We start from the raw sequence: 22020 nt of genomic DNA on the forward strand, positions 1-22020 counted from the left end.
ATGTTTATACATCTTCCTACTGATCATCTCTTTATTTTAAGAAAAAAAAACACTTTCACAAAACTACTTGTACAAATTATTTAAAAAAATTTCTTATATATAAGGAACCAAACTAATGCAACAGATAATATTAATTTGATTTTTTTAATTAAAATTAAAAAAAATATACTTCAGTTGAAAATATATATAACTCAATATAACCACAAAATGAGTAACTATACTAATCAAAATTTTTATTGAGAATGTTTCAATTTTTTTCTTTTTTTTTTTTTTTGTAAAAAATAAGCAGACTCAAATAAGACTCTGCAAACCAAACTGATAACTCTGAATCCATGTGATCAATGAAAAGCGATTGTTTCCGGACATTGCATGCTAGACTGTCCGTCCTTGTATTATGCGTCTGTGGTACATGCATGAACTCGTTTCAATAATTGTTTTAACATATGTATCAATGGTCCATTTGTACCAGATTCATTCGGATGCTTTGGTAAATGTACTCAGGAATATGGGAAACAATGCAGAATCGAATGTGTTAATATTTGTTGTGTTCTGCTCAAGATCCGAGTAAGTTCTAGCAATAATTATATTTATATTCATTCAGTATATACAACTTTTTCCTAACATCTATTTATATCTTTGTGGTTTAGTTGTTGTGTGTAATGAGCAGAAAAAGAGATCTATGAGAAGAAGGCAAAAGACTGTGAAATTCATATTCAGATATGTGCAATAAAGAAGATGGAAGGTAATATTAATCACTCTTATTTTTCAGTATTTGATGATTTAATACATTCTGTTATATCAATTTTATAATCAATTCAAATAAACATATATTAGTTGTACAGTTTAGTCCAGTGTTCAAGAAATCATTAGGCGTTAAGCAAACAATGATTCAACGCCCAACGCCTATCCGACGCATAAAATATTAGTTTGTCGGCCTACACGATCACGGTTTGCCAATTATAACAATATATATATATAATTGGTAAACCGTAAACGTGTAGACTGACTAACTAAAAATAGGTTAAGTATCATGATTTATGAATACTAATGGTCACATTGCTTTTTCCATAAAATCTATACTATTAAAGCAGAATCCCTCATAGGATTCTGCCCCTATCTTTTCATCTTATTTACAGCCAAATGCCACTGCCTATTTTTCCCTTTCTTTTTTAAATGAAAACGCCAATTCTCTAACCAATCAAAAGCGACATATTATTTTGGCCCATCGTACTCTCTCCTTACAGCAACTTCAGCCCATTCAAATAAAAAAGTGACCAGCCCAACGAAATTTAAACAAATACATTCTATTCATTTCTCCAACCAATCATGAAAATTGACATGTAATTGATATAAAGACTACATATCTATATTTTTTCATCTATACTATTAAAGCAGAATCCCTCATAGGATTCTGCCCCTATCTTTTCATCTTATTTACAGCCAAATGCCACTACCTATTTTTCCCTTTCTTTTTTAAATGAAAACGCCAATTCTCTAACCAATCAAAAGCGACATATTATTTTGGCCCATCGTACTCTCTCCTTACAGCAACTTCAGCCCATTGAAATAAAAAAGTGACCAGCCCAACGAAATTTAAACAAATACATTCTATTCATTTCTCCAACCAATCATGAAAATTGACATGTAATTGATACTAGATTTTGACCCGCGCTTGGAAGCGCGGAATATTTTACGATAAAAAATTTTACTAATAATATAACAAATATTTTGGTAATTTTAAAGAGTACATTTAGAATATTTTTTCATTTAAATCAGTGTTTTTTAATTCAACCCGATTGTGATTATACCGGTTAATCCGGAGATCTGATAATTCAATTTTAGGTTTTTAAAATATTCATATTAAAAAAAAATCATTAAAATCTGAGATTAACCGATTGAACTGTTGGATGACCGATATGTAATCTAATTTGATTTAAATTATAATAGTTTTATAATTTGTAATCTTATAATCCAAATTTTAAATTTTATTATTTTGCAATTTATGAAATTATGACGTTTCTACAAAATTTTAAAGAGAAAATGATAGATATAAAATAATTAAGATTAATTATTGTATTGTTTGAAAACATTGATAATAATATAAAAAATATATTGTTTGGAAACATTGATAGTAGTATAAAGAAATAAGTATATTGTTTGGAAACATGGATAATAGTATAAAGAAAGGAACATTAATGATTTAATGTAGGTTTAACTATAAAGTATAAAAGTGTATTTAATTTAAAAACTTACAAAATAAATGTTAAGTCCAACAGAATGTTTCTGTTTTAATAAGATAGATAGAGACTACATATCTATATTTTTTCAATTATTATGAATATATTAAAATCTATTTAAATTACATAATCATTTACTGATTCTATACTATTATTTAAGTAATTTAAATTTGTAATTATAATTTATTCAAATAAATAAAAATTCTATAATCATAATGTCGTAGTTTCTAAATAAATATATTTAAATTCGATAATGTAATTTACATTTAATGATTTCGATACCAAATATATTATAATTATGATTTTTCAAATCATAATTAGCTTTCCGTTATACTCCTAAAATATTGGCAAGCATTTATTATTTGATCCACATAATATTCCCTATATTCCTTATACCAAATCGATTGTAACTATAATTTTAAACAAATCCATTCCTTTCCATTATACTCCTAAATATCCGGCAAGTTTGTATTGTAAAAATCTTGATTGCGTGTTACGAAATTCACTAAATAAAAATCTTAACAAAATAGTAACTACATTTATTACTATTATTAATTGTTATTAACTATTAAAATCTCTTTGATATTTTGAGTAGCCTGCAAGTTTTCAAAATACCTAATTTACGACCGGTTCTCTCTTCCTATTATAAATGCACCTACGTCTCTTCCTCACCAAACTCATTCCCTCAAACGAAAAAAAATGGCTTTGAAACCTGCTACTCAAGAAATCACCCCTATCAGCGAGTTGAAACCAAGACACACTAACAAGGTTGTTCATGTGAAGGTCCTACATTCCTGGACACGGAACATTAATCAAGGTGGTGAAACCATTGAATTCGTCTTCTCTGATGAAAATGTAAGCAATCCTAACTTGGTGATATGTGTTCTGTTCTTATTTGTTTATGATTTTTTTTTTGTATTTACAACAAACGTCTAATGATGTTATATTTCTAATTTTTTTTGTAACATGTACAAGGGGGATAAAATCCATGGAAGCTGCAAAAAACTTACTTTGAGAGTAAAGGAAGGCTTCTTCCTGTTGGAGCATGGCGCAATGTCCGAAACTTCCATGTTAGACCTGCTGGAGGAGCATTTCGCACTACCAACCATGCCTACAAGATTGTGTTCAATCAAGCAACAGCTGTGACTCGGTCCAATTTCACCAATGATGAGTTGTATCTTAATTTGGTTGATTTCCAGACAGTTTTGAATGGAACACTTGATGAAAATCTACTAATTGGTAAAGACTTACAGCTATACTTTATAAATTTGATTATATACTTCCTACAATTTATTTATTTTCAATGTTTTTTTAACAGATGTGCTGGGGCAAGTTTTGGATTGTGGTGATGTCGAAACCATTCTTTGTTCTGGGGGGAACCAGCGTAAAAAACTAGAATTCATCCTAAGAGACATGAAGTAAGTTTTGTAACATCTAAAAAGGCCGTAAGAAATTAAAAAAAACAGATTATAACTAACCTTTATTTATATATTGCGCATAAGTGATGTGAGGCTACCTTGCTGCATTTGGGGCAAATTAACCGACATTCTTCATTCTGCCTGCAATGAAGACGATGGAATGGTTACTTTGCTTTTGAGGTTTGCAAAAATTGGAAAGTTTAGAGGTACATATCTGAACTCCTATCGATTTCATTCTTAATAGTATAGATATGAATATAAATACTAAACAACACTGTCTACTTCCTACACTACTAAATGGTATCGGCAACAGGAGAACTACAAATCTCTAACTCCTATGATGCTTCTCAAATGATCATCAACCCTACGATACCAGATGCAGACGCATTTAAAGATATGTAAGTGCATAAGCTATTGTTTATTTATGGTAGTTCTTTGTCTTGCATACTAACTTCAAAATTTTTTGGACTATAAGGGACACTGGAGATGAGAAAAGTCTAATGCTCATTGAAAGTAAGGAGGAGGGTAGCAACCAAGGGCAGCGTGATAAGTGGTTGCAATACCCCACTAAGAAAATCCATGAGTTGCTTGGATCAACTCAAGTAAGCAGTTTAAGTATTTTATATTACATATATTACATTGTATAGATTGTGTATTTGTTTTTTACCATTTTTGTTTGTCATGTTTAGGTTGGTAGATGCTTGGTCACTTGCTACGTCTATGAAATTGACATGGACTGGTCCTGGTATTACTTTGGTTGTGATGCATGCCAGAAAAGGGTGATCAAAACCGGAACTAAGATTAAGAAGGTGAATGGAGTTCAGATCACCGCTCATATTTGGTGGTGTGAGACATGCGATGACTCTGTCTTCAAAGTATCACCAAGGTACTTTTAAAAATTTAAGAGAACCCGCATTCTATCAAACTTATAGTGGTGTTTAACAGTTAATAAAATTTTGACAAAATCTATCAACTCGCAAGGTTCTGGCTTCACTTGATAGTCAGAGATGATACCGGTGTCTCAAAAATAATGATCCTAGACAAGGTTGCTAATGGGATTGTTGCTGAGACTCCACTCAAGTTGCTTAATGGAAGTTGGGAAGAGGTAAATTATAATCTATTTTTGAACTAACATATTTTAGACATCCTACTGACAACTAATCTATGAAATATATTTTTACAGCTTGAAGACACAAGCTTAATACCAGAGGCTATTACTGATTTGATTGGAAAAAGTTTCACATTTGGAGTCTATGTTGAGAAGGACAATGTATCTTATGGTGGTGAGATTTTCAAGGTCGGCAAAATATACAAAGACAGGCTCGATTGCTTGACTGGTGCACTCACACCAGTTAGCTCTGATCCGCCCTTGACAATTACCAGTGTTGATGAGGTTAACTTTGATAATCTATGGTAATACATGATGTTTTTTTATTGATGACTGTCTTTCTAAACGACCTTTCAATGTTTTTTATGTAGGGTTCTGTTAACTTAACTGATAGCCAAGAACTCAATGACTATGTGTCCACACCATCCAGTAAGAGAAAAGAAGATGAGTCTATTTCTCACCCTGACATCAGTTCAACAACAAAGAGACCATGCTTAATGAAAGTAAAACAAGAGAAGGCAGAAGATGCTGCTAAGAAACATGGCTAATTTTGCAAGAAGACTATTTACCTTTTAATTTATATGTTTTTGTTTTTGAGTTTATTTTTAAAAATTGTTTGGTTTTGGCTTTCCTCAATTATTATGTTGGATTTGTGGTTTTTTCAATAATTCTATTTATCCCCATTACTTATTATGTTTTCGTAATTTTATTTTTATTGCTACCTAAATAATAATCTGCCTAAATATGATAATAACTTCAGATTTTGACCTATCGACAAGAATAAATCTTCCGGCTTATTTTCCTAACTACCAGCTTCACTGCAAAATCTAATTACTACGATTTTGAGCTTTTGAATGCACTTACTTCGGTTCCTATTGCTAAGCAGTCATGTCTCTCTCCCATGTCCTGAAATTGAATAAAGCTTCTGCCTCTAAACCTTAATTGCTCGACCTGCACACCAATTGTAAATCTATACTATTAAGTCAATAAACTACTGGGAAAACATATTGGAAAGTTCAAAAATTAACCTCATCAACAGACTGCACCAAGAATATATTACTATCGACAATGCTTCATATCATCCTAAACAGACTGCACCAAGAATATATAAATGTAAATTATATTGAAATCAAATGTTTGCCAAATATAGGAAATATTTAATGAATGAAATAATATCTTTACTATTAAAGCTATTCAAATATTTTATAAGATACTGCACGATTTTGGAGGATTTTATTCCCGTCTTAAGTTACTAAACTAATTAGAAAACCTACACATCACAACTGTTTGCCATAATTTTCAGTCTACCAAACCACGATGAAAAACTCAAACAAAGATGTCCCTCCAGGATCTGAAGATTTGATACCCACACAACAAAGGAAAAGAAAGAGAAGATCAAACAACAATGAATCAGAGAATTCACAGCCCTGTACTTCTAATCTGTTAAACACTGGAACTTCAAATCCTCTTACCAAAGATTTTCCAAGGGTTCTATCTGATATCTCCAATATTCATCATAAACTACCATCCTCGACTATTTCTATTGGAGCCAACGATACTACTGGTTTAGTCCTTCCACTAAACATCTTTAAAAGCGTTATTTAGTACTTTTGCTTTACCTCAATACTAAAATTTTACTTCTTCTATACAGATAATGGAATAGATGAGAATGGCCAAGGAAAAAGATTGAAGAGAAATTCCCATAAGTCGATGTGTAAGAGCACACTCTGATATGTAGTTTTATATATAGTGTTAAGCATTTGTTCTAAGAAAAATCAATTTTTTTAAAATTAGCACAATCGAGCAATCAAACTACGGTCAGCAACATCGTTGGAGGATCTAGCAATGTTTCAACAACTCTCAAGAGAAAGAGATCGGCAACCAAAGATGTCACTCACCATACACCATCTACGGGATCCAGAAAGAAACACAATGCCAAATCCGGGGTTCTAACTGATATTACCAATGTACTTCCTACACCCACTACCTTCCCTGGTCAATTTGGAACATCTTCTACAAGTCGTTCATGTATTACCAAGATATCTACTAAGGGTAAATACTATAAGTCCAACAATTTGTATTTTTTTTTTGATCAAATGTCCAACAATTTGTATATCTTCTCACACTTTTCTACAATTGGTTACTCCTTCTTATTCGACCATTACTATTTTCAGCTAAAGGAAAGGGAAAGGTACTTGCTGGAGATGACAAGTTCGAGAGTATAACTATAACCAAGAGTGTTAGGAAAACATTGGAAGCCCAATTCGATGGTTGTGTAGATGATAATCCTTCAAGTGAGGATGATGAGGACCAAGCATACCAGTGCGACTATGAAGGTCATATTTTTTTTTCTTTACCTTTATCTACCCAGACCTGTTTTTTCTCATGGACAACTATATGTTGTTGTTTCCAGAGTGACTTCCAAGAAAGGCTTGAAGATATTGATTGTTGACAGCGAAGGAAAACCTCAGCGTCAAACAAAAAACGTGGTCTTTAGAGAGATTTTCGATAATCTATGATTTTGCATTGTTTGCTTTATCTTTAATAATTAAACGCTTCTGTTTTGGTTATCAAATCGAAATTCTTTGGTTTTGATGTTTAGTTACTGTTTTATATTAATAAGTTTCTCTTATATTATTGTTTGAACTTTTGGAAAAGTTCGAAACATAAATGATGAGGCTGGACAGCCTCAATAACAAACAATGACTTTCAACAACCATATTTAAACACCGTATGAAGTTTTATATTTGAAAACATAACATGAAATGCCAGATAATCAGATGCCAGCTTCATCTCTAATAAAATTTTACACACTAATTTTTAAGTCTCCAAAGTGGAAAATACGTATACTTAAACCAACATTCATCCAAAAAATCTTCAAGTACTCAACATCATAATTTCAGTTTCAGTTCGAAACCTAATTACAGTTCAAACTAAAATTTACCTAATTACTACTAATCTATCTACCAATTCAAGCTAAGTCAACAGAGGAAGGTACCCAGCATCATCATCTCAGTTTCAGTTCGAAGCCTAATTACTACTAATATATCTACCAATTCAAGCTAAGGTAACAGAGGAAGGTACTCAGCATCATCATATCAGTTTCAGTTCGAAGCCTAATTACAGTTTCAGGTAAAAATTACTTACTTAGGTTCGTAGCAGTTCGAAGCTGGCACCTTCACCAAGAGCTATTGACCATCTACCTCCTGTCCCATGTACTTTAAAGCTTCTGTCTCTAAACCTTTCAGTGCAAGACCTGAATATGAATTGTATCTATTAAGTCAACTCACTACAGTGAAATAACAAAAAATGTCTCAAAAAATCTAAAAAAGACACACTTTCTGAGAATAACTTATCTTTTATATTTTGAAGATGTTTTGTTTGTCTGGATATCCGGTAACACCCTGAGAAGAAGATCGTATATGCCAAAGATTGTGAACTCGAGACCAAGTTTGGACAGAGGTTCTGCAACTTCAACCTGCACCAAGAGAAGGAAAAAAAACAAATCCAAAGTCACTCAGTCATCCAAAAAGAATGATGAGATGTATCTTACATTGGCCGACTTTCAAACTGTTTTGTCTGGAACTCTTGGTGAAAACAAATTAATTGGTAAATATTTTAGTCATTTTAGATTAGATACTGTAAGTTTTTTCTATCAATACTAACATGTAGAAAACGTATAGTTCAATCCACATATCATCAAACATTCTCCTGTTTTTTCCTATCTACCAGTTTCAGTTCGAATCCTAATTACTAAAGTTACAAGGTTTTAAAATGCACTTACTTGGGTTCTTATTGCTTTGTCGTTATGTCTCTGTCACATGCCCTTCAGTTGAATAAAGTTTTGTCTCTAAACCTTTAACTGCACGTCTGATTGGCCTTCTCCTCCTGTCCTTTTGGTTCGACTTGGAATGTCGTCATCATCATGCTGTTGTGTACATACCAGACGTATCAAAGGGTCTGATAAAAAAAGATAAAAAAACATAAAAGAGGATGAAGATAAATAGATTATACCAGATCAACATATCCTTTTCTTCCTTCACATTCCTCTTTTTCCATAGCCTTGCATCTCCAAAGCAAGAGCTTCCAGTTCGGACACGGAAGAACCTCTTCCTCTCTCTTCTTCCTCCGCCTCAAGATCCTTAAGTCTCATATCTCTCTGCTTGAGAAACTGATACAGAGAATGACTCTGCATCGCTATAGCCAAGAAAGACATCATCTGTCTCTGTTTCTTCTCTGCTCCTTCAATCCTCTGTTTCATGGATTTGATCTAAGGTCTCCATGTTTGCTGCTGCTGTCTCAGACTTTACAGCTCCGTCAACAGCAGTTGCTTCTCTTCCGAAGCTCTACACTAGGATCTTCAATCGATGAAAATGTGGAAGCAAAGGAAGCTCTTCTCTCGATTGTCTTCAGTAAGTGTTTCTTTCCCCTCTGAGGCAAACACAGTAACCATATATTATCGTCAATGACTTTTCTAAGCATAATCGAAATCTCAGAGTATTTCTTAGAAGTATAGGATAAGCTTTGTCAACGGTTACCTTTGTTCGAACCTTCGCATCTCTTAAAGTCTCTCCGTAAAAATTAGGACGATGTCCTTCCGATTTCTTTCAAAACAGAGCAGATATAAGAAACTCTTCAGCTGCATGTTAGGATCTGTGAAAAGAAAACCCGTTTTGTAAGGATCTTTCAACCAAAAAAGCAAAGCTTTGACTTTTTGTAAAAGAAATTGAAACCTGAACTTGATTACGAGGTTGTCTTTCGCAAATATATGTCGTAGAACTTCGATTTTCACCATGGATTTAAGATTTCGGAGTCACAGATCCTTCGTAAGTAAGAAGACGACCGTTTCAAGGTCTATCTGATTTTTTTTTCCTTTCGGTTTTTTACTTTAGATAAATGAACGGATGTAAAGTGACGATCGTTTCAAGGCTTATCTGTTTTTTCTTTCCTTTCCTTTGGTTTTTTTTTTTGGTCAACTCTTTCCTTTGGTTTTTTTAACTTTGAAAAATGTGAACGGTCAATTTCAGATGAGGAAATACAGCTGGATTGGGCCGACTCATTCAATTTGTGTTCTGTATTTTTAAGTTCTTTTACCATAAGTTTATATTGTTGAGTAATTTATTTATGGATTAATTAGAGCCCAATTATGACCCTAAAAAATTACTCTATTCATTTACCCTAATTATAATTTTTTATATTACAAAATCCTAATGATAAATTTAATTTATTTGAAACATATATGTGTATTTTAAAATTATAAATTAGCACCTGATATTATATATACTTTTTATATCTCAATACTTATCATCGTATACATATAAAAGAACTATTGATATATACCAAACCCAAACTTATGTTATAAATAAAATATTATGTTATAAAGTATTTCAAAAGAAACAAACCCGCGCTTTTAAAATATACAAAGACAACAATTATAAATGTATTATAAACAAATATAAAATATTAAATCTCATATTTTACAAAAAGAAGTTCTCTCATAAATAGAAATTAAAAAGAAAATAATCCCGCGCTTTGAAAGCGCGGGTCAAAATCTAGTCAATACAATTAAAACAGCAGCCTTTTTTTGACATCCCCTTAAACTTTCAAAGTAATTACAAGTGTGCCACTACTATTTAATTTATAATTATATTGATTATTTATTTAAACTAAATAACAATATTTCCTAAAACCACTCAACTATAATCTTGCCTAACATTATGTACCCTATTCCTATGTTTGATGCAACACAATATTCACATTTTTCTGTTTACGAAATACACAGTGTTCGAAAATAATGGTCAAAATCAGTGTTGTTAAAACCGGACCGGCAAGCGAACCGGAATTCTTTTGGGTCATGGGTCAATGTGGTTCGACCGGGTTCGATCCAGATTTGATTAGACTAAATTGAATTTAATGATATTTTGAATATGTATATTCTTACAAACATAAATATTATATCAAATAAAATATTTCAATAACCATAGTATTAAAAAAAAATTAAAAAGTACCAAACTGAAAATGTAATAAAAGTAAAACAATGTAATAGTTCAAATCTGAAATCCATAGAAAAACACATTTAAATTTTATTCTCTAGATTTTTGTCACTCCAAATCTTCATGAGCTTTAAAAAAATTATAGACACATTAGTTAAAAATTTATACTATAAAATAAAATTAAAAATTATACCATGATTGAGACGGCTTTACTTTATTAATCTGAAACCCTATTTTTATTTTAAAAAGAAAATGTTAATTGTTTCATTAATAATTTTTTGGTTTATACAAGAACCATGGTTTAGCCGGTTCGTTGGGTCGTCGGTTCACGGATTTTTAACGGTTCGATAGGGGGTTTTAACCGGTTCAACTATAGGGTTTTATCATTAACCCAAACCGCATTTGTGTCCGGTTCGTGGTTGAAGCTGGTCCGACCGCCGGTTCGATTCGGGTTTAATAACACTGGTCAAAATCTAGATTATCTTCTTGGAATATATAGGGCTAATCAAAGGTTTTGGAAACATGAGATACATAGTGTACAAATTTATTTTTTGTTAAAAAATAATAACTTTGAATTTCTTTTACATTAAAAGATCTAAAAATATTGAACAAATAAAATTTGAAATCTTATTCATTTAAAATTAATGAATTAAATAACCAATTTGTTGTTTTTTTAAACAATAAATTTAATTTATATTAACACTAAATTTAAGTATCTAATTAATTATATTTTATTAATTAATATAAAAGAATTAATTCTTATAGATAGAGTACTGAAATATACAGATATATATATATATTTAATAAAATAAATATTAGTAGTTAAATATTATTAATATTTAGTGAAACGATAAAATATGTTATTATTAATATTTTTATGAGTATAGTTTTACGGGTTGTTCCAACAAACATTTAAAATATTTATCAAATATAAAATTAACTAAAACCTAAAACACATTTGTAGTTAGGTTTGAACGTTTAAGTATTTGTTAGAATACATACTGGATATTTTGAATTTTGGTATATCACATCCTAAGTTTCATACTGGTAAATTTGTATTACAAATCAGGTTCGGATATAACACAATGGTTTTAGTTTTAATTTGTATCATATCATAAAACTCATAAATTAACCATATATCGTTTCCGGATTCAGATTATATTGGTTCGGTTTGGAAATATTTGAAGTTAAATCTAAAATTTAAAAGCAAAACACAATAAATAATTATTTCTTTTTAAAATAATTATTTAAAATTTAAACTTATTTAGATATTATTTCAAAATAAATATAGAACTGAATATTTGAAGTATATATTTATGTTTCAAATATTTATATTTATGATTAATTTGGACATATGGATCAGTTATTCGGATTTTCGGGGTTTTTCTGTTTTTTTGGTTATTCGTTCGTGTTTGAATAATAACACTTTGGATTCGTATATGTTTTATACATGTTTTATTTTTAGACCATGTAAAAATTAGATTTCTTTTGGTTTGGGTTTGGTTCGAACTTCGGGTTACAAATCTTATGCACATGTCTACTTAAATAAAGAGAAAATGCTTGTGATTATATGAAGTTTTTGTCAAAAATATCCCGCGCTTTGAAAGCGCGGATCAAAATCTAGTTTTATATTAAAAATAAAGTAACTACTACAATTTATAAACAATAAATTATTTATTATTTATTAGTATCCTATTATAATTACCTAGGCGTTTTATAAGAACACCGCTATGGTTCTAGAGAGTCTAACGCCTAAAACGATTTTTAGAACATTGATATTATCTAGATATATAGTTGTATTCTCATTTCAATAAAGTTGTATAATGCCACACATCTATTGTTTAACATATGAGAATTTATTATGTGTTTCATTCAATTCAAATCAGGCTTAAAGGTTATATTGTTCTCCTGCTATAGCTCAAACGCCTCATAAAATTTAGTCATCTTATTCTTCAATGTATGTTTCTCAGTAAACAAAATATCTTCTTCTTAAAGTAATCCTCGATCATGGTTTTACTGCAGAATACACACATTCGCTCACTATAATCTTATTCCCACATGATCACGATTTGAGGAAAAATGTTCGTTTCATGATTCTCATCATCATCGACATATTTGGCATTGGAGTTTTCATCAAATATATCTTCATCATCTTTATCGTAACTAAGGTGTTGAATAATGTGTACATGATAAGGTTTCACACACACATATAATATTATATCTTTATAAAATTCTGACAGCGTTTTGATGCATCATCATCGATCGGATTTTAGAGGGATTTCACCGTTGAACGTGAATCGTAATAGAATTCTTCTTTATATGATGTTTTGACAGTTTTGCATCTTCATCGTGGGGTTTGATTAGGATTGAGTTTTTCACATTATTTTAATTTTTTTTATGATCCTGGTATCCGGATGCTTCGAGAGGAACCCGACTAGCGCCTAATGACCGTCTCAGAAATCTGGACATTGCCCGCCAGACAGCCCGCCGAAGGCATCCAGGAGGCTGGTGATCACCCCATGTTAAGCCATCAGTGGCCACGCGCAGCAGATCCGGGCTTCTTTGTATTGGGCCCAAATGTCCCTCAAGATAATTACCACAAATCTGCGAGAGGTAACCTCGAACCCTCGACCTTACAGACATCAGGAGGGAGCATAGACCACTCGACCACTGATACATGGTTTTATTTTAAAATTTTCTCCTTTGTAGATTTAATCATGTTAAATTTTATCTAAAACTATTTAGAACTTATCAAAATAATTATTAATTTGTAAGTTACATTAAACATATATACAAGTTGGTATTTAAAATTTACAAATGAAGAAAATTTTAATATGATAGATTTTATATAAAACTATTTAGAACTTATCCAAAAGATTCCTAATTCAGGAAAACTATCTCCAATAGTTAGATAGTATACCCCATTTTTGACCAAAAAACAAAAGATAGTATAACCAGCCTGCCATATATTAGGTATACTATCTTTTGTTTTCTGGTCAAATATTTGGTATACTATCTAACGATTGGAGATACGTTTCCTTTATGAATTAGGAATCTTTTGGATAAATTCTAACTAGTATAATATAATATATATCACAATTCATATATAAATAATACACTAATACCAATGAAACAATCACTTTCTATACAAAATAAAAATCTCCAAAGACATGGAAAACACAAAAATGGTAGTGTTAGTAGCGATGATGTTAATGATTGGAAATAATCTAACTGAACCGGTGTACGCGTCTGATCCAATAACGCCTGGAGTATGCTATTTAAAATGTTACGAATTGTGTCTTCTTAATCCACTTAATTTTTTTAACTCAAAAAAATGTGCCAAAAAATGTGTTAAAGAATGTGGTTTACCCCCTGCTTACGTAAAACAAGACACAATCAACCAAATTGACTATTTCTGCCAAGTGGGTTGTGTTAATCATCGTTGTGCTCTTACTGAAAACCAAAGTAAGTTTATCCTTACTTTTATTCTAGCTGATAATGAATTGGTTTATATATTCTTATGCGATATTATGATTCTACATTAATATTGTATATATCTTTAATGTTTTGTGGTTGTGTTTTATGGACAGATATGGAGAAAGCTGCGGTCTGTGTGAATTCATGTTCAGAAATTTGTAATAAAAAGAACTAAAAGTGATAGAATATGTTATATTATAACAATTTAATGTTTAGTGAAGAAAGTATGAAACAAATCAATTTAATATACAATTCAAAGCCTGTTTTTTCAATCGCGTGTTTTATATATTAAAATGTGGCTCGTAACTAGCACTAAATGTGCCAATTAACAAAAGTAACTTGCAAGTGTATCACGAAATACTTGATTCTAGAATAATATAGTTTGCTAGAACTGGATATATATGATGATGGCTCAAGAAGATATTATCTTAGATTTCGTGTTTTCACTTGTCCGGATTTCTTGATGTTGTGGTGCTTCCGGCTTAGATCAGATTTAGAGGGGTGTATTCAACTGAAAAGTTTAGGCAATTTGTATTAAAATGATAAATTCACCTTTCTTTCAAACATAAATTTAAAAAAATCGTTTAAAATCTACTGGTATTAACTTGACATTTCATAAAGTACTATGAAATCCACTATTATCTAAAATATTTTAAGTTGTGGAGTTTTAAAGTTTTAAGTGATTTTAGAGTATATGGGTGATGTTTTTTAGTTAAAAATTAAAACTCAAATCTCATTATTTTAGGTGATATTCTAGAGTGGTTCAACTAAATCACCTTAAACACTCTAATTAATTAAAATCATCTAAAACCTCATTAAAAATCATATCACCTCAAACTTAAGATTGAATTCACTCCCCTTAGTTTAGTGTGTTCTCATGCCTTTTTGATATTGTTATCAAAGTCTTATAGCTTTTTTATACAGCACATTTTTACATCGATCACATTTTGAAGGGATTTCATCAAGATCAAGTTTATTATTTATTTGTCATTTGAGTTTTTATTGTGGATTTTGATTCAGTTCGGGTTTTTACACTTTACTTTAGATTTGCTTCTTTAGCAGATTTTCAATAGTAACTTTCTATACTTGTTCAATGCGACAAGTATGTAAGAAAAATAATAAATTTTAAGGTTTCATATCTAAGCGAGCTTTTATAGTGAAGGGAAAGTGTTCCTAACCTTTTTGTATTACAAAGAAGAATATTAAACGTAGCTCCATAGCCATTTACATGCTTTCTTACCTTCTTAAGCATTTTAACGATCACTTCATAAAGGAGTGAGAGACCTGAGAATCAGTGGAATAAAAATGAATATACACCGATGAAAAACAAATCAATGAAAACGAAAGAAGAATATCAACATTTAATTCGATAGAAGTTGCTTTCATAGATGGAAAATTTTCCGATGAAGGATCTTCCTCCGGTTTACCTGCTATATTTAGAGTCGCGCCCGAGAATTCTTGGCCCTTAAAAAAAAAATTTGTTTGTCCAATTATATGAAATTATGAAATAAAAAGCAAAAAAAAATATCCCCTATTGAAGAATCAAACTGACAACCTTGATTTACATAGTTGAACACATAACCGCGTATGCTACTGAATATTTCACTTCAATAATTGTCCTCCTAAATATATAAACTAAATCTAAACTAGAAGCACATGGTTGGTGTGTTTATAGTCGAGCTTGGCCTTGTGTAGATGTGATAAGTAATCGATTGGATAGCTACAAGGAAATAAGAAAAGAGCATACAAATAAGTTTTTGAAGTGGCTAGCCATGAGCGTTAGATATCACAAGATACAGTTAGTCATAGTTCATCGGAATTTAAGCTGTGTTGGAGTTCTGCGATGGCCACTCGTTGGCGACGCTTCTCCTTAAAATCATTGAACTATGCATGTTAGATGGGTGTCTATCTTACATTTTCTATGTTTTACTATGTGTTGGATTTTATAATAGAACTAACAAGGAATTGACCAATCGATCAAAACTATAAGATCAACTAGTATGAGTTTTAAGATTCATGGGTTCAATTTCTATTGGAGGGTTCCACTTTCCTACGAAAAGTTAATTTGATACTGGTTTCCAGTTCATCATAGGAAGATTTATGAATTTTCATATTCAGAACTTCTTAATCCTTCAAAATAAAAGGAATGAGAATAATTTAGAACATACATATTAAAAAATAAGAATGTGCTTTGATACCTTGTACTAGCTAATCTAATCGGTTGTTAACATAACTATAGCTCCCTACCAAAAAAAATAGTCACTACAAATTTGCATTAAATTACAAAGAATTTTTTAATGGTTCTAATGGTTTTAGCAAGGTGAAAGAGATAATATATTTCTTTACGAAATATCAGATTTAAATTTAAGCTTTCATAATGTGAAACTATATTTTGGTTTACAAAATTATGTTTAATAAAATGTAGTATATGTATAATTTATGTATTTTTAAGTTTCATAAATAATTTATATTTAAATTTTTACTAATGATATATTTATATTTATTTATTTACTTTTACATCAAAAAGCTATTATATTACTCAAACTAGAGGTGGTCTGAGAATCCTGACCGGAATAGAACAGCCATCAAAAATTAAACTATGATGAAAAGTATCAGCTATCCCAGCTAAACCATCTGCTGTCCGATTCTGCTCTCTTGGTATATGGGAAATATTGAAGTCCGAAAATCTTTTCTGAAGCAACGCGACGTCCCATAGCTCCATGGAGAAACTTGGCCATGCTTTCGGATCCTGGATCATCAATATAATATCCTTGCAGTCTGACCCAAAAATTTAGCAATTTGTGTACTGAAACATGGTGTCCATTGCCCAAATTAACGGCTCAAGTTTTGAGAGCTAAGAAGACATACAATTTTCTTTGTTTTTCAACCGTAAGAGTAGTTCATTTCCTGATTCATCCATCCAGACCCAACCATATCCATTATAGCGTACTTCGGAATATATTTACATTTATATTTGTAACTAACTCATAGTATAATATAAAATTATAATATTATAGTTTTCATGAAATAAGCATTATAAATTTAGTATGTATTGTACTGATTTATAATACGTTGTCTTTACGAAATAAAATATGTTAATATATAATTTTTAAGTACTCTACAGTAAAATCAAAAGTTGTATAAAATAATTATATGAAAATTAAATAAAACATCCATTTAGAATATATACTTAAGGGGCCTCTTAGCATGTTAGTTAATCCACATTCATAGTTCCTTTATGTTATCTTGTAATCTTGTTAAAAATATCTTTGAGACATCATGTATGTAAGTGGCTATCACAAGTATTCATTCAAATGCTGAAAACAACTAAAACTACTAGTTTCATCTTATTTTTATCCAAGTTGGAACTTGGTTCACCTGAACACTGCTAAACATCACTTGAGATAGTACAGCAGATAACTTTTTCTTTGGATCACTTTTTATCATACTCGACATCATGCAAATTTTGGTTTTCAGTTCATGAAACAATTTTAACAAAATCAAAATATTGATTAACCTTACAAATGAATGTCTAAAAATATCTAAGAAGTGTAGATAATTGAAAATATCAAGAAGCAAGGCAAAAGAAATTTGATTATGAATGCTTATGCTTTTTGAATCATAAGGTATTTTCGTAATGATGTTTGTTTGCACAAAGATTGTTTATAAGTCTGATGATTACAATTTGTCTAGTAAATTATGAGATTGAATTACGCTCTCAATTAAAAATGTAGTCTGTTATAGGACAAGATTTCAAAGAATTATGATCAAACGACGAACTTTTCCCTAAACATTTATAATGTTTTCTACGTTAGTTAAAAATGGAAATCAAGTGACTACATGTGGAGATATACCTAACTATTGAAATTTAGAATTCTTATTATTTATGAATTATATATATAAGTTTCACGTTCTATTCATTGGTTAGTTTGAAAATGTACCCATGGAATAAATTTTATTTAATCTGTTAATCTACATAATTAAAAAGAATTGTTACAACTACAAACAGATGTATCAAAACTATCTGAATTTTTTTCTTGAGAGCATCATAGCGATAGAAAAAACAAAAAAAAAAACACTAATTAAGGATTCCATGTTTACATTAGCACAATAAACCACATTAAAAATGAAACATTTCAATGATTAAAAGGAATTTTTAAGTTAAGATAAAGAAAAATAAACAAACAAAATAAAAATAGGACAAGGCGGCGCCTCTTCGTTGTCTTCCTCTACTTTTAATTTACGAGACATAGATTTTTAGAGTTGTTCTTGTGGGAATCGAAGACTAAGCTAAGAGAAAATATATGAAAGAAGAAGGGATGAATATTTGAATTTTGGAAATATTTTAGATATTAGACATATAAGCTTTCGTCAAACAAAAAAAAAAGATTTGCACAAATATCTATCAGTAAATAAAATCTTATCAGATCTCATTGAAGATTTTGCCTACATGTTCGATGGGAATTCATTGGTATGACTATAGGGGTAGCAGAGGAAATATGGATTATATACAGTTCGTAAATAGTGTAAATTGACATATGGCTAATAAGGCATAAGTTCTTTGGTGTAGGTCCTAATTTCTCTACAATTAATCTGATGACCAAAAAAATTAATTTATCTACTTATAATATATTCCCTCTGTTCCAAAATAGTTGAAGTTTTAGACTATGCACAATTATTAAGAAAATTGTTTTTTTACTCTAAAAAGTATGATTAAAATATAAATTTAAAACAATCTAACCAATTACAAAATACACTATAGAATATCATTGGGTACACAGTTTTTGATAAAGTAAAAAGTCACATTGAAAAATGAAAACATCATCTATTTTGAAACATTAAAAACTTCCTAAAACTTCATCTATTGTGAAACGGATGTAGTATATGTTAACAATCTACAATATTTTCTTCTAAAATAAGAAGATTTTCTCAAATATATTATTACTTCAAATATTGATCTTTTCCTTTTACTCTAGATTTTTCACCCAAAAGTTATTATTCTTTGTAAGTTTTCTAATTAATGTTCATCACTAAATTTAAAATTTGAATTGAGTAGCCAATGAAAAAAATAATTGCATTCTATAAATTCAGAAATTATATTTTATTGTTTAAATCCATAAATACTCCCTTACCAAAACTTTTAAAGATCTTTCCAAGATCAAATTTGAACGTGGCTGTCTTTCATAAGACAACCGTTAGAACATTCTTATTTCAATATTAACCTAGTACGTAAAAACTAGTGTACAGATAAGACACGCTTTCCCTCTTCTTCTCTCTTGACACAACTTCTCTGTTACGTTTGATTGACGAGAAAAGGTAGTGAACAAAGAAGAAGAATATGAGTCAACCTCCAGTTGGTGTTCCTCCTCCTCAAGGTACCTTCCCATGTTTTGATTCTTAATTTTACTTCTCTTCGTTTCTGTTTAGATATGATACCAAAGTAATTTTCAAATATTGAGTAAAATGCTGTTAGATCTTATTGACTCATATTGGTTCTATTGATCTGGATCTGTTTCATATATATTCATGTGAATATGAATAGGTTACCCTGACCCTAAGGACTCTTATCCTCCGGCTCCAGGATATCCTGCACAAGGTTATCCTCTGCCGCAGGGATATCCTCAGCAAGGATATCCTGCACAAGGTTATCCTCCGCCGCAAGGATATCCTCCTCCTCAGCAACAACAAGAACAGCGGCGTCCTGGTATGATTGAAGGATGGTAAGGCACTGCTCGATTCAAACTGATATATACTATATGTATTTGCAATTGTAAATCCTAATGGAAATTCATACTTTGATTGAATGGTATTACTATGATTTTAATTTTTTATTTTAAAAGTTGTGGCATGTCTCGTTTTGGTTACATTGTTTTGTGGATTAATCTGATCTGATCAAATGGCAAATGCTTAATCTAATTGTCACTTTTTTCTTAATTTCATTTGAGTTTACATTGGTTTATAGAAAATAGCAACTTTTTCTGTAGATATTGAACATTTTACCCAAAAAAAACAAAAAAACAAACTTTGTTCTCTATATGCATATTTTTACTTGCTTGTAGTACGATTTGTATACAGATATTTGAATTTATGAGCTTTTGTGATGCTTTTGCAGTCTCGCTGCTCTGTGCTGTTGCTGTATCTTGGATGCTTGCTTCTGAGTTGGAATCTTGAAGATGCGAAGTTGGGTAGTTTGTTGGTTTATTTTAATTGATCTCATCTTATTATTATACATTTATATATATTTCGTTATATATATGTTTGTTCATCTGGATCATAAACTAGTGTTGAAGACTTAATATCTTATGTCTTTTTACCTTATCTTATTTGTCAATGCCCAATGGTAATGTAAATTTCCTGGAGATCCAACATGATGTGCACTGTATAGGCAAACCGTATTTGCTTTTTCGTAGCTTTCATTTCATATATTTTGCAATTATTTGATTTTTCATCCATCAGTAGCCTTCTTAGTTTTAGAGCATCTTCCAGAGTAAACCTCCTTTTGAGGATGAGAAGACCTAAAAATGAGGGTTAGAAGGTGGATTCCTCTAAGAAAACCTCAAGTGTATCTTTAAAATTTTATATAATTTACATTTTACTCTTCAACTTTAATATAAATTAACTATAATTATTAAAATTTGTATTTATAAATAATACATATACTTTAAAAATATTAAACATAATTTATATAAATACAATTTATTACAACATAGACTAGATAAAATAATAATATAAAACACACATTAATTCATAAAAATATAAAAATACAATCACCCAATATTTTTATCTGCATAGTATTTCCATATATGATCAATCAACGCATTTCGAAGTATGAAACGAGTCTCTTGATATTTTATCTGAAAATGATGAGTTTGAATTGTTTAAATCAAGTATTTTCATTTATCTTCATTTCAATAATTATTTGTGGTGCTGGTCTTGAATCTCTAACCGCCACATTGATATCACGCTTATCTTCAATTATCGTATTCTTTTGAGAAATCTTCAATCATCATGTTATGTCCATATATAGTGTTCACGATCTGAACAATCAAAGAATCATGCAGAAAAGAAAAGACCGACAAACCTCATATTACACCAGATTTTTATGGACAATATTTTGGTGATCTAGGAGGCTTGAGATTAGATCTACCTAATTATTAATACCAATGTATGGATTCTACTTTGTATATATATATATGTGTGTGTGTATATTATTCATTGTAATTACATCCTCTTGTAATTTTAATTTTTGATTTGTAATATATTTTTCAATGTAACATGATTATTATGTGATTTTAGATAATATTATTTTATATTAGTTTTATTTTTATTTTAACATACTTATATATTTACATATTAATAGTATATATAGATATAAGATATATTTAAATATAGTTATAAGAATTAAAGTGATAAGCAAATTAATACTAGTAAAATATAGTTATATAAGAATTAAAGTGATAAGAAAATTAATACTAGTAAAACTATATGTAAGTTAAGAAACTATAAGGACTAAACCGATTAGTAAATAATGTTTTGAGGTTTTTAAGAGCCTCTTGTAGAGCAAAAAAACCCTCAAAAATTCGATAAAAGTTTTTGAGATAATATTTTTTTGGAGTTCACAAACCTTATACATATACTATTATTTATTAAGTGATTTGACTTATGTATCAACTTCTCCATAGTCTTAGTTTTCTTTTGTTTATTTGTCAATATTTTCAATAAATTTAATGAGTAGTTTCAGTATTGCTAATTTGTCATACTCTCCATAATTTTAGGATAAGTCATAA

At 30.2% G+C, this 22020-nt stretch overlaps 2 protein-coding genes and 2 long non-coding RNA genes across 5 annotated transcripts; 3 read left to right on the plus strand and 1 right to left on the minus strand.

The window, feature by feature from the left end:
• Positions 1 to 3234: 3234 nt before the first annotated feature.
• Positions 3235 to 9634, minus strand: LOC108834730 (uncharacterized). Of its 2 annotated transcripts, XR_001946865.2 has the most exons (9): positions 9497 to 9634; positions 9302 to 9416; positions 8778 to 9194; positions 8548 to 8691; positions 7911 to 8241; positions 5792 to 5855; positions 5628 to 5714; positions 3716 to 3796; positions 3235 to 3348 (listed from the first exon to the last, which is right to left on the minus strand). It is a non-coding gene; the product is annotated as an uncharacterized LOC108834730 (long non-coding RNA). The 2 variants fall into 2 exon arrangements; XR_008936514.1 differs by lacking the exon at positions 5792 to 5855.
• Positions 3344 to 4218, plus strand: LOC130497540 (uncharacterized). The gene is made up of 3 exons (XR_008936515.1): positions 3344 to 3476; positions 3556 to 3655; positions 3740 to 4218. It is a non-coding gene; the product is annotated as an uncharacterized LOC130497540 (long non-coding RNA).
• LOC130497539 (uncharacterized) lies at positions 4533 to 5393 on the plus strand. Its single transcript, XM_056990416.1, has 3 exons — positions 4533 to 4760; positions 4839 to 5048; positions 5135 to 5393. Exons 1-3 carry the CDS (start codon positions 4686 to 4688, stop codon positions 5309 to 5311), a joined length of 462 nt encoding a protein of 153 aa, XP_056846396.1. The 5' UTR covers positions 4533 to 4685; the 3' UTR covers positions 5312 to 5393.
• Positions 9635 to 19571: 9937 nt separating the features above from the next.
• Positions 19572 to 20391, plus strand: LOC130498054 (cysteine-rich and transmembrane domain-containing protein WIH2-like). The gene is made up of 3 exons (XM_056991396.1): positions 19572 to 19608; positions 19776 to 19953; positions 20346 to 20391. Exons 1-3 carry the CDS (start codon positions 19572 to 19574, stop codon positions 20389 to 20391), a joined length of 261 nt encoding a protein of 86 aa, XP_056847376.1.
• The last annotated feature ends 1629 nt before the right edge of the window (positions 20392 to 22020 follow it).

This window comes from Raphanus sativus, chromosome 7 (assembly GCF_000801105.2).
Source record: "Raphanus sativus cultivar WK10039 chromosome 7, ASM80110v3, whole genome shotgun sequence".
Taxonomy (NCBI): Eukaryota; Viridiplantae; Streptophyta; class Magnoliopsida; order Brassicales; family Brassicaceae; genus Raphanus; species Raphanus sativus.

Bases quoted from the DNA above. Each gene is read 5' to 3' on its own strand.
- LOC130497539 (XM_056990416.1), top strand. From the start codon at position 4,686: ATGATCCTAGACAAGGTTGCTAATGGGATTGTTGCTGAGACTCCACTC. The intron at 4,761-4,838 runs GTAAATTATAAT...ATATTTTTACAG, and splicing joins TTAATGGAAGTTGGGAAGAG to CTTGAAGACACAAGCTTAAT. The intron at 5,049-5,134 runs GTTAACTTTGAT...TTTTTTATGTAG, and splicing joins CAATTACCAGTGTTGATGAG to GGTTCTGTTAACTTAACTGA.
- LOC130498054 (XM_056991396.1), top strand. From the start codon at position 19,572: ATGAGTCAACCTCCAGTTGGTGTTCCTCCTCCTCAAG. The intron at 19,609-19,775 runs GTACCTTCCCAT...GAATATGAATAG, and splicing joins TGGTGTTCCTCCTCCTCAAG to GTTACCCTGACCCTAAGGAC. The intron at 19,954-20,345 runs GTAAGGCACTGC...ATGCTTTTGCAG, and splicing joins CCTGGTATGATTGAAGGATG to TCTCGCTGCTCTGTGCTGTT.